At 52.7% G+C, this 12,171-nt stretch overlaps 3 protein-coding genes across 3 annotated transcripts; 2 read left to right on the plus strand and 1 right to left on the minus strand.

Moving 5' to 3' along the window:
• Window positions 1–599: 599 nt before the first annotated feature.
• Window positions 600–1,199, plus strand: AKAW2_80088S (ribonuclease P Rpr2/Rpp21/SNM1 subunit; the record flags this gene model as incomplete). Its single annotated transcript, XM_041681070.1, has 1 exon — window positions 600–1,199. One exon carries the CDS (start codon window positions 600–602, stop codon window positions 1,197–1,199), a length of 600 nt encoding a protein of 199 aa, XP_041548049.1.
• A 288-nt stretch (window positions 1,200–1,487) lies between these two features.
• On the plus strand, window positions 1,488–4,717 carry AKAW2_80089S (TIP120 domain-containing protein; the record flags this gene model as incomplete). Its single annotated transcript, XM_041681071.1, has 3 exons — window positions 1,488–3,839; window positions 3,900–4,238; window positions 4,301–4,717. The coding sequence occupies 3 exons, from the start codon at window positions 1,488–1,490 to the stop codon at window positions 4,715–4,717; spliced, it is 3,108 nt and encodes a 1,035-aa protein (XP_041548050.1).
• A 594-nt stretch (window positions 4,718–5,311) lies between these two features.
• Window positions 5,312–10,971, minus strand: AKAW2_80090A (uncharacterized protein; the record flags this gene model as incomplete). The annotated part of the gene is made up of 2 exons (XM_041681072.1): window positions 5,312–6,464; window positions 6,527–10,971. The coding sequence occupies 2 exons, from the start codon at window positions 10,969–10,971 to the stop codon at window positions 5,312–5,314; spliced, it is 5,598 nt and encodes a 1,865-aa protein (XP_041548051.1).
• Between the last annotated feature and the right edge of the window lie 1,200 nt (window positions 10,972–12,171).

Here is a 12,171-nt window from a genome sequence, read left to right on the forward strand (position 1 = left end):
TCGACTGACGCATAGATATCATGAAGACATCCGTGGCCCTGGAAACGTATCGGTGGTCAGCAAGATAAAATGTACAGGGTAGGAGATGAGAATTTGACTTACACATCCTTCAAACGCGACCCGAAGCGAGGCCGAGTTTGAAGTTTGCATCTCCATGATTCTGGAAAATGCTGCGAAAATTGAGCTAATAGGGACCGATCCGGCGACGAAGTATGAGCTGCTCGCAAACTTTGAGACGCAGAAGATACAAAGGACGATAAGGAACAACGTAGGAGACCTCCAATGCAAGAGTGAGGATTGTTGGACGCAGAATATTAGATTCTGAGAGAGAGAATAGAAAGATGCTAGAGGTTAAGAAATGAGAAGAGAGGAACTGGGGGGAAGAGAAAGATGGAAAAGTAGAAGCAGAGTAACACCGGGAAGATGTGAGTTGATCGTGCGGCGGGAGAGTGTTTGGTTGCTTTGCTGCCGAACAGCCCTTTTTTTTTCTCTTCTCGGCATCAATTCATTTTCATGCTCTCCCGCCAGGTTTTGAGCAGGTTCGGTCTTCTTATATATTCACAACCGATCTAGACACTTGAAACTGTTATCACTCAGACATGCCCCTTAGTGATCATGCGCCCCGGTTGGAGTTCCTCAAGGGCTCCGCCAGCGCTCTCAATGCTCTCAGTCCATCAACAGCGGCCTATTTGATGACCGTTCACAACGGCATTCTCCGTGACGAATTCAAGCCATTAAACCAGCGGCTCCAAGAGACATCGTGCGGTGCATGTGGCAGTGTCAGAAGCCCGCAGTGGACCAAGAATATCGTCATCCATAAGAAAAAAGGCAAGCAGTCGAATGCAGGCAGAGCGAGCAAGGCCAGCTCTGATGGAGCTACAATCTTAAAATGTCTCCGTTGCCGGCGACGGACCATCAAGCCAGTCCGCAAGGATGCAGCTCGTCCTGCACTACCACCAAAAGTTACTTCTACAGCGACATCTACACCTGACATTCAATCATCTGCAATTACAACGCCCCAGTCCGAACCGGCCACCGAATCAGCGGAATCGAGCCGGGTGAATAAAGCGGCCGACAATGCCAACAGCAAAAAGCGGGCCAAGGCTCGCAAGCAAGGTGGTCTGCAGGCCTTGATGGCATCCAAGCAACAATCCCGCAGCAATTCATCCTCACTTGATCTCTTTGACTTCCTTCAGTAGTGAAGGCGACCTGCCAAATAGTATCCAATTCCCTGCTGCTTTTGCTTTCACTGTCTTGGACTGCCAAGACCGGAGTCTCGGCAGCTTCCTCCGAGATGGATTGGGCCTAGCGCGGGGTCACGCTATCGGAGCTTCCCAAAGAGCTGCGGCTGTTGATGTGGAGCTCGCTCGATTATCCCCCAAAGCATCCTCTGCTGCTGCTGCTGTTGTTGTTGCTGTTGCTACTGCTTCTTGGCCTGCGCTCTGATTGCATTTAGTTTACTGCTAACTCCTTACCTCTTCGACACAATGTCGTCTTATGATGACGAGCACGATCCTCAGGCGGATGAACTCCGAGAAACCGCCCTGGTCACCCTGGAGACGTTGATTAGCTCTTGCAACTCTCAGATGCAGCCATACATGTCCAATACCGTTAACTCGGCCCTTCGATTTCTCAAATACGATCCCAACGTCGCCGAAGCCGAAGACGATGAAGAAATGGGCGGCACTCAGGATGATGGCTCTGAAGATGACGTAACGGAGGAGCCCGATCTGGACGACGACGACGAGTTCGAGGATTTCGAGGAAGAAGGAGGCTACAGTGATATTGATGATATGAGCTGGAAGGTCCGCCGTTGTGCAGCGAAACTGCTCTATTCCGTCATTTCGAGTTACACCCGCGGCCGTACTGCAGACGATGCGTCCTTGTTCCAGCAAATCTCCCCCGCTCTTATCGCCCGGTTCAACAAAGAAAGGGAAGAAAGTGTCAAGCTTGAAGTCGTGTCGACCATGACTGCACTCGTTCGGAAAACAGGTGAAGGCGCCATGATAATCACGTCCAACGGGTTCCTTGAGTCAGTTGGGGGTTCGAAGAATTCGCGGAAGAGGAGACGCCAGGATAGTGATGCTAGTATGATCGACTTCGAGCCCAGCATTGGCACGTCCTCTGCTGTCAGTACCCCTGTTGTTGCTCCTTCCTCGCCCAAATCTGGTCCACAGGCGGAGCTGGCTCGCTCAGTGCCGATCATCGTGCAGAGTGTGGTCAAGATGTGGAAGCAAGCTTCTGTACCTCTGAAGCAGGCTATTATCGTGCTGCTCAAGAGCCTTGCACTCGTTCGCTACGGTGGTCTTGCGGATCATCTCCAACAGCTGGAAGACCCCATAGCGGATGTCTTGAAGTCCTCTTCTCTCTCGGGCGGTTCATCTGCACCCGTCGGGTCTTCGGCGAGTGCAGGCACCCTCCAGACCGAAACCCTGGGACTCATTGCCGCGATTGCTGAAACGCATACGTCTGATGCACTGTTGCCCTTCCTTATCGCGTTGATTCCCGGCGTCATTGGGGCTGTCAATGACAGGAACTACAAGGTCAGCAGCGAAGCGTTGGGAGCCGTCGAACAAATAGTGAAGGCGCTTACGCCGCCGCGGGTCCCCAACGCCTCTCAGGACCTTGCATCGCACCTAGGGAGACTGTATGACGTCGTGCATACCCGCATCACTGATACGAGTGCCGACCTCGAAGTTCGCCAGAGAGCTATCCACGTGTTCGGCGTGCTGTTGGCTCGGACAGCTGGGGAGAAAGGTTCTTCTTTCCTTCCGCTCGATCAACGCTCCAAAGGTCTTTCTGTCTTGGTGGAGCGACTGAAGAACGAGACCACGCGGCTCGCAGCTGTCCGGGCCGTTGACGATGTCGCCGTCCTTTGCACTCGTGAGGTGGATGTCGCACCAACCTGGGTTAGTGAAGTCACTGCAGAGCTTGGCGCACAGCTGCGCAAGTCAGACCGGGTTCTTCGAGGTGCCAGCTTGGAGGCTCTTCGCAGCCTGGCTATGAACCCCAACACCAGAACTCATTACGATGATAAGACCATGAAAGAGCTTGAAGATAGTCTTCTACCGCTCATCAGCGCAGAAGATTTCCATTTCCTCGCACCGTCACTTATCATCCTGGCCAAGCTGGTCCCAGGCAATGCTCAGCTTCTTGTCAACGAGAGCTTGATCTCTGCGCTATGTTCTGTTGTTCTCTCGTCACTCGTTGGAACGGTACTGAAAGCCCTGCTCCTCTTAGTCAAGGTCATTGGAGAAGAGGGAGCTGGTGCAGCATTGATGAAGAAGCTTCTTCAGGATGTTGGCATCAGCGGGGACACGTCAGTTGTCGGTAGAGCGATTGGAACTCTCTTGGTACACGGTGGTCCTAAGCTGGGTGTCAAGATGGAAGATTTCATGACGGAGCTGGAGACTGCGCAGGATGCTCAACGTAAATGCCTTGCGCTCGCGATCTTGGGAGAGATCGGCCTACGAATGGGGTCCAGCTGTTCGCTGACACCTGAACTCTTCATCGCCCATTTCAGCTCCAAGTCCGACAAGGTTCGACTGGCTGCAGCCACAGCCCTGGGTAACGCAGCAGCAGGTAACGTCAAATCTTACTTGCCTATCATTCTGGGTGGGCTTGAGAAGGGCAACCCGCAGAGTTACCTGCTTCTCCACTCCGTGAGGGAATTGCTCCAGCACCCCGAGATTGTTCGGCCGGATGTAGCTCCCTCAGCTGTCAAGCTCTGGCAAGCCCTTCTTGTCGTGTCAGAGGAGGAAGACAACCGAGCTGTTGGTGCTGAATGTGTAGGCCGGCTCGCCCTGATCGATCCAGTCGCTTACATTCCTCATTTCCAGGTGAGCCCAACCGCCAGCAGTATGTAAATAATCGCAACACGTGCAGCTAACACAATGTAGGATTATCTCTCCAGCAGTGACCCTAGTATCCGCAGCGTCGTCATTTCCGCATTCCGCTACACCCTCTCGGATCCCAGAGACACGTACAACGATGTGCTGAGGCCTGTGATCGTACCCCTGCTGGTCAACATGCTGAGCGACCGCGACCTTGGCAATCACCGTCTTGCCCTGACGACCTTGAACTCAGCCATCCACAACAAGATGGAAATCCTTGTCCCTCACCTCAACGAACTCCTCCCGGCCGTTTTCGGCGACACCAAGGTGAAGCCAGAACTCATCCGCGAAGTGCAAATGGGACCGTTCAAGCACCGCGTCGACGACGGTCTCGAGCTCCGCAAGGTCAGTACACCTAACCTCCTTTCTCCCCACACAAACAATCAAAGACTAACCCAAACCTCCAGAGCGCCTACGAAACCCTCTACGCCTCCCTCGACTCCGCATTCTCCCTCTGCCACATGAGCGAATTCTTCGACCGCATCCTCTCCGGCATCGACGACGAACAAGACATCCGCACAATTTGCAACCTAATGACCTCCAAGCTGATTCATCTCGCCCCCGAAGAGACGCAACGCCACCTCGACGCGCTCTCAGAACGCTACAACGCCATCCTCTCCTTCAAACCGAAGGATAACGCCGTGAAGCAAGAACTCGAGAAAGCGCAGGAGGCATCATTGGGCGTGCTGAAGATCAGTCGCGAGCTGAGCAAGGCGTTCCCGAATGCCGAGGTGGCGGGTGATCATCACAAATGGAAGGCTTATATGGAGTTGATTCGGAAGACGTATGGTGCGCAGCTAAAGACCTTGGAGGCGGAGGCTTAGGTTTATGCTTAGGCTTGAATGGAAGGAAGTATGTCTTTCGTACTACCTTAGCTATCGGTGGCTTCAGTTGGCGGTCGATTAGACGGTCTATTTATCTATTTAGCCTAACTTTTACATACGGGGGGAAGGGGAGGAGCGTGAGATCGAAAAGCGAATGTATGCTGCTGCCGTATAGTAGTTATTGACGTCAATGAATGATGAACGATGATTCATGCCTTCAGTTTAGTGCATTGGCTTTATGTAGTTACTGTAACAAACTAGGATGTAGGTTATAAAGAAGAAACAGCATCAATGCATTATGACGATGAATGTGCACTGGATATGGTATGGGGGGGGAATAGTCCGCTTGAAGTAGAATACAGAAACAGCAGTGTGATGAGTTTCCAGAACTCCTGGTATGCAGCCAGCCCCCTTCACGTAGCCGTTAAAACGCCAATCAACAAACAGCCAACCAACCATCCGCTATGAAGAAGCAAGAAACAAAATAACAACAGAAAGCAAGACAGTGATCCAACCCAATGATATCAAAACTCCGTGCAGCTGCACCCCAGGATATCATGAATCATGCAATGCTAAATAAAACAAACAGGCAATTTATGCAGTAATGGCTTTCTTCTTGAGCACACCGAGCTTTTCGAGCTTTGCCCAGGCCCGGTCCATGTCGGAGCCTTCGTCCACAGAAGGTCTCAGCTCCAAGCCGTCCAGAAGGCGAATCGAACCCCCAGTTCCGGCGTATAGCATAAGCTCGAAGACTCGTCTACGGAGTCGCGTTGGCTCATCCAAGTGGGATAAGTATCTTTGATCAGCCAAAGGATCGGCGAGCGGAAGAGTGTAGGGATCATCGATCTCAATCTCCTTGGCAGGGTTTGGCAATTCTTCCTCGCCTAGAGTAGCTGGGTGCGTGACGTCTCCACTGTGTCCAAATTCAGCCAGGGCAGAGGGAAGGTCCAAGCCGTCATGGCGTCGTTGGCCAAGCTCCTCCTTCGCCTTCAGCTTCTTCACATTCGCTTTGCCGTTGCCAATAACAGCAGGGGGATAGAACCGGACGGTGAGGGGGTTGCCACGGATGTCGACCTTCTGCAGAGAGCAGGCCCTTCCTTTACTGGTCCTTCCAATATGGCTCAGTACTTGACAAAGACGCCGCAGTCGTGTGATGTTGTTTCCTGCAGCTGCTAACCGAGCAAGGCACTTCAGGCCCGATAGTTCATTGAGACCTGTCAGAGAGTTGAAGTTGAGATTGAGGACCACCACATTGGGAAAGCTCGAAGCAAAGTCCACAGGAAGCCCCTGAATGCTACAGGAGGCTATGTCCAGTAGCTGCAAGCTTAGAAGGGGCGAGGAAGGCGAAAGGCTCTGCATAGAAAGTCTATTTGACGAAAGGAACGCCTTCCGAAGATCTTTCACCAGACCCAAATCGATGTCGAAAGTGCCACCATCAACGTCTCCATTCATCTGTTCTCTAGCAGAGAGGACCTCCAAGGAATGGCATTTATCGAGACCAGAGACGCTGCGCAAGAAGTTTTGGTCCACATAAAGCAAGTGTAAGGATGGGAAAGCCCCGACGTCGAGTGTGCGCAGGATGTTATTGGAGAGCTTCAACGATTGGAGACTAGGTAAAGAGGCTGTGGTTTCAAGTCCATCGAGCTGATTGAAGCGAAGGTCAAGGGCAGACAAGGAGGGAAGTGAGTCAATGTTGCGAATGGACGAAAGTTGGTTATGGCTAAGATCGAGATCATGCAAGCGAGTCCTGATTAGATGAAGAGGCGACCGTTAGATATGAATCAGGGAACGGGAGCTGGGTGTACTCACAACTCTGCTCGGCCAAAGTCGACTGCGGTCAAGCCGTTGTTCCTTAATTGCAAGCTCAATAGCCCGTCCAAGTCAAATATGCCTTCAATGTTCGTGATGTTATTGTCGTTGGCTTTCAGCTCTCTGAGATGGATGAGGCTGCTGAAACCATCCAAGCTTTCGAGTTCGTTCCCGGATACATCGAGATACTGCAAGTTGGTCAAATGGCCCCAAGCTGTGAGGTTCGAGAGACAGTTGTCCTGAATGTTCAGTGTCCTTAGGCTAGGAGGAACACCTCCAAGCTGACCAATATCATTGCCGGTCACATCCAATTCTTCCAGTCGGGGGCAGAAATCACAGAGCTTGTGGAGGGTGATCAATCCCTTATGCCGTAGGACCAGGCGCCTCACATTTTCCCAGTATGGTTCGAATGGTTCGGCTTCGGTGATATGCTTCACCAAATCCTCAGTAGCCAAGGCGAATGTGCCGTGGACCTGGCGCAGCGATGTCGGTTGAGTCCGCTGTGCCACATAGCTGACTTCAAGATGGAGTGGTTGGTCAATCTGGTCAATAGTGAAGTCGGGCAATGGGCTGAGATGGAAGCTATAGGTTGTGTCTGGTCCTAAATGTTGGAAGCGAACCATTGAATTGTTGACATTGCTCTTGTCCGGCGTAGATGCCACAGATCCATCAGAGCCTCTTCGAACCAGACTCAAATCTCTTCTGCTTTCAAGGTCCGGTATCGCACCAGGGTCCAGGGACTTCTGCTCTGGTAGCAGGGTAGCCAGTGGACGACTGGAATGATCCGCCTCGGCACAGGCAGGGCCATGCTCAGACTGCTGGGTTTCTTGATTTTGTCGGAGTTTGGTGGGGCTTTCATCTTCATCAAATGCAATCTGTGAAACCAGTGGCGACGAGAAGCTGATGGTCACGACCCGAGCTTGTTGGCGGTGTTCCTGTTGGCGCCGTGGTAGCTTAGACAGGCGGCCTTCGTGAAGTTGAATCTCATGCTCGACCTCGCTGGTTGATTTGCTCGTCCTGCGGGCCTCGGATCCCCAAGAGGTAGCTCTGGTCTCCGAGTTGGAGAATCTAGAAGTAAAGGGGGTGGTTTTCGACTGAACAGAGCTGATATTGACTGAGGGTTCGCCCTCTTTCGTTTGCGGGCGCCGCTCTGACTGATGGGAAGCTTTCCGTGGGCTGGGCGAGCTCTGGCGCGCGTTTTCTTCACCGCGGAGGGAAGAACCTTTGGTTTTATCCGGAGAAAGAGAGCTCTGCATCCTCATCATCTCCTGAAGCTCATCCACACTAAGATCAGGGATATCCTTAAACGGATCGTCCTCGCTCTCCTCGCCCTTGGGCTTGCCCGGAGACTTCTGAACGGTTTCCTTAACCCATTGGTTCCTATACCGGTCGTATGTGAGGCCATTCACTTGTTCCGGAATAAGGTGGGATACGATGTCTGACGACAGGACACCTTTTGCATGCGAGCTCTGTGAAGAAGAGCCTGTGGGTATGGAACGTGCACTGAGGCTCTTGCCGGAGAAATGAGTGTTGATGGTTAGAAGGTCAGGAAGATCATCGTCTTCTTCGCCGTCTTCAGTCGGAGCGGACGATCTGCGTATATGCTGCTCAGCGTTCAAGTTTCGGGTTTCAGCGCCGGCCTTATCGTTCTGCTCATTTCCTTCGCCTTCGTCCCAAATCGAGTTGGCACCATCGGAGTTAGTGTCATCCTGATCCAAGTTCAAGGACATGTCGGACCCGTTCACTTCAAATTCTTGATCGTCATCCTCTTGGAACTTCTTCAAGTGGCTCAGTATACGAGGGTTTGGCTCGTGGGGCTCTCTTAGCTTCCGCATATCGCCCCCCTCCCGGCTCGGAGGGCGCGAGAATTCTTCACGAGTGGACTCGTCTTCATAACTACCGCTCTCGTCCTGGTCCTCAGCATCAGACTCCTCTACACTGGAAAGTCCGCCAGCAGACCGGCCCTTGGATCGGATAATATCCATAATCTTGGTTGCCTCGTTGAGGAAATCTTGCGTAGTGATTGACCCCTTCCGAATCTCCGTGTTGACGCCATTGACCTTCACAATTGGTATCACATTGTCCGGAGGGGAGAAGGTCTGATTGCCATGGTCATCATGCCCAAGGCGATTGTGATTTCGGCTTGACGATGGCCTTTTCCTCGAGAGCGATCTTACTTGACTCGGAGTTGGGGTGTTGGCTGGGTACGCTGATTGAGACCGGAGAAAACGTTCGGTGTCCTCCTCCGTTACACCGTGTTGCATCAAACTTCTTTGTAACAACGTGAGGTTATCCGGAGCCTGACCGGTGACCTTCCCAGATCCAGCATCATCTGGCATGAGACCGTGAGATTGAAGAAGGGTTCGACGCCTCTTTGGATGGGGGTCTTTAGCTGGGGAATTCGGTCTTGATCCCGTTTCGGAGTGGTGGAACTCTTCGACTGTCCATAGGCCCTGTTTATCAGGGGCATTGGCACTCGAGGCCGACTCTAACGTCTCTGTTGACTTGTAATTCTTTGTAGATCTGTTTGACCCACCATCAAGACTTTGCTTTCTATACGAACGGCGGCCCAGATAACCCCGTTCGACAGAGAGCCTCCGCGAAGGGGGCCGCTGATTAGAGCCTACAACCTCGTTATTGAGCAGCTTTGGCTCGTATGGGCTGGTATCAGAGAAGTCGAAATGGTCCAGCTCCCCGTCACCGAATCGGTTAAGTCGAGGGTTCGGCGTGTTTCGCGATCTCGGCCGCTCGTGTCTTCTAACGCTGGCCTCACCCAACGCGTCTTGTTGTGCGCTCATGAAACTCCTCGACTCGCCCTTACGCCGCGCTTCTTCTGAAGGGGACACGGGCTCATCATCCTCCGAAAAGCCTCCATAGGTCTCTTCAAATTGGCTCATCCGTCGCAATAGCCTGTTGTTTGTAAAGGTATCATGGTTTCCGAACAGCTTCAAAGGGCTGCCTGAAGAGGGCATGACGTCGGTTCTTCCGGTTCCGGGTCGAGCAGCCACATGCGCAGACGATGGTCGAGGGAGCGTCGGGGGATCCGTTACTGGATTAGTCTTCTGGTAGAAAGGTGGTGAGCTCCGGATTCTGTGGTTGGAAGGCAGGAACGGTGACAGTCGCTCAGAGGGAAAGGGTGGCGGTGACAGATGTAGCTTCTGGAAAGAGCCTTCGTTCAGATAGTCGTCTCGTCGCAGGTGCGCAAAAGCTCCGCGGCCCCGGAAATCCAGCGTCCCCATGGAGAGGTCCTTGGGCAGAGAATGACTCGTGACATCTAGTAGATCATCTTCCGGTAACGGGTCGACGGGGGCCTCCGACGGTTGATTTAGCAGGAAGCTATCACTTGCAGGGGAGTCGGGCCGTTCATATGGCGGCAAGTGTAGTCTTTCGAGCTTGTTCGTCACTTTCTTCAACGCGGACCTTATTACTTCTGATGCAGCGTTTCCGTCCATTGTATTCGGCTGTGAGAAGGTGATGGGCGTGAAATCTTCATTTCGCATATCTTCCAATCCACTAGCCGATCTCATTTGCGTGCCATTCCAAGAATCCTCATGACCATCACCTTGGTTCAACACAAATTTCGTAGGCCCTTTCTTCACATCCAGCATCCCGTTGCGCGATCCTCGGGGGCTTCCTGGAGTCGACCGGAGTTCTCCTTGATCTTGAGGCGCCGACTTGGTCGGGGATCGGGGGCTTTTCGGAGAGGAGGAATGGCCGGCACCCTCACCAAACACATGTTGACCATCACCAGGAGGTCCGTTCGAAGTAGCATTGTCGCGTCGTTCCGAGGACGTGGAGAAGTCCCAGACGCTATCCGAGTGTTTCATGCGGGAAATGGCCTCGTCTTGCGTTTTCTCGGTTCCGGGGGTGGGCGGCTTGAACACACTCTCGAGTCCAATTGGGGCGAAAAGATCGCGCTGTTCACCGGAAGGGATATCTCCATGGACCAGTCTCCTCCGCCATTCCGGGGTCCCTTCGCCGCCCTTGGCCTTCTTTGGTTTGATTTGAACAGTGCTTTGCTGTACCGACTGACTGGAGGCGTTCGAGACCGATCGCAACGGCGATCTCGTGTCCATGGTGGACGATTGTTTACGCCTGGACGACAGGTTCCTGGACGGTGGGTTTGGTCGGGGGCTCTTTTTCGTCTTATCGGGGACCGGAGATCGCAACTTGGACGGAGTCTTGGGGGTACGAGGGGTCTTCGGCGTGGGCGGCTCCCTTTTCACAAAATGACAGGGCCGCGAAACCTTTTTATCAATAGGCGATGGCGACGGGGCGACAGAGCGACGCGCGGGAACCGGAATGCGACTAGGAGAGTTTTGTAAGCTGGACTGGCGGGAATGAGAGATGGACCGAGAGGGGACCGGGCTGGTTGGGGTTCCAGGCACAGGGACGGGCACCCAATCGTCGGAGAGTTGGTCCAGCCATGGTGGATTGTCGCTCATTTTCTGGATCGGAGGGGAGGGGGGGAGGGAGGGAGGGTGGTGGTCGCAGAGGCTGAAGCTCAGGTCGGCGCGCGTCGCGATTCACAGGACGCCAGGCGGGATGCAAGCACAGCGGAAATTAGCAGATGCAGGCGGACCATGGAGCTGAAGGATGGTGGAATGGCATCGGGGGTGGACTGCGGTGGGTTTGTTGCAGAAGGCGATGCGCAATGATTTGGGGTGGGGGGTGTGTATGTGGAGAGAGTATAAGCAAGGAACGAGGAGTAGCTTAGTTACAGAGGAATAATGAATGGGAGGGAATATGTAAGTAAGATTGGGGGAGGAGGGGAGAGGAGGAAGAAAGAGGGAATCTACAAGTCGATAAATTGTTATTCTTGGGCGAGTGGAGATTCAGCGGCACGGGTTTAGTTGGATTATTTAGTTGGTTTACTGGGTTTTAGTGTCCATCGATCAAGTCGGGCTGGGCGGGTGCTCGGGGCAACCCTCCCCAGTCAAATCAATCTACGCTGGAATTAGTTAGTGGTGGTTAGCTATGCTTTTTGTTGACAAGTTTTTTATTTTCTCTAACTGCCCAACTCTAGTTCCATTGTTTCCTTGTTGTCTCCCCTTCCCCACGGTTCCTTGGTTCCAGAGTGAGGGACCCGGACTCATGGTTGATCCCCCCGTGTTTCCACCGAGATCGTGCCTCTCCTGAAACACCTGCTGCTGCACCTTAAAGGAAGAAAAAAAGAAAATACAATAATAACACCTTGCGTCGGAGCAAACACATCGAAATAATCACAACAACAACAACAACAACAATAGTTAATAATAACAAAAGTATTATGGGCCATCGCAATAGCCAGCCCAACCAGACCCGCAAAGTACAGCTAAAATTGCAAACACAATCAATCCCTTAACCTGAAGTGGACAATTGCAGTCTGAGTTGGCACTGGATCCCCTCACCAACCAATTGCAGTACTTCTGGCTGTGACCGACTCCATCCTCTTTACGGAGTAGAGTCTACTTAGTCTTAAGAGAGTCTGAGCATTGTGGATACGTAGTAGGGTAAAAAAGTACCCAATTGTCGCCCACCGTCGATCCCTACAGAGATTCATTCGATATTGATTTTCGCGACGCAAGGAGCACAGGCTCCCTAGTAAGTAGACAGTGGACCGGTCTCATCCGTCACGGTCTAATCTGCCCGAGTCGTCGTGTTTC

This window comes from Aspergillus luchuensis, chromosome 8, assembly GCF_016861625.1.
Source record: "Aspergillus luchuensis IFO 4308 DNA, chromosome 8, nearly complete sequence".
NCBI lineage: Eukaryota > Fungi > Ascomycota > Eurotiomycetes > Eurotiales > Aspergillaceae > Aspergillus > Aspergillus luchuensis.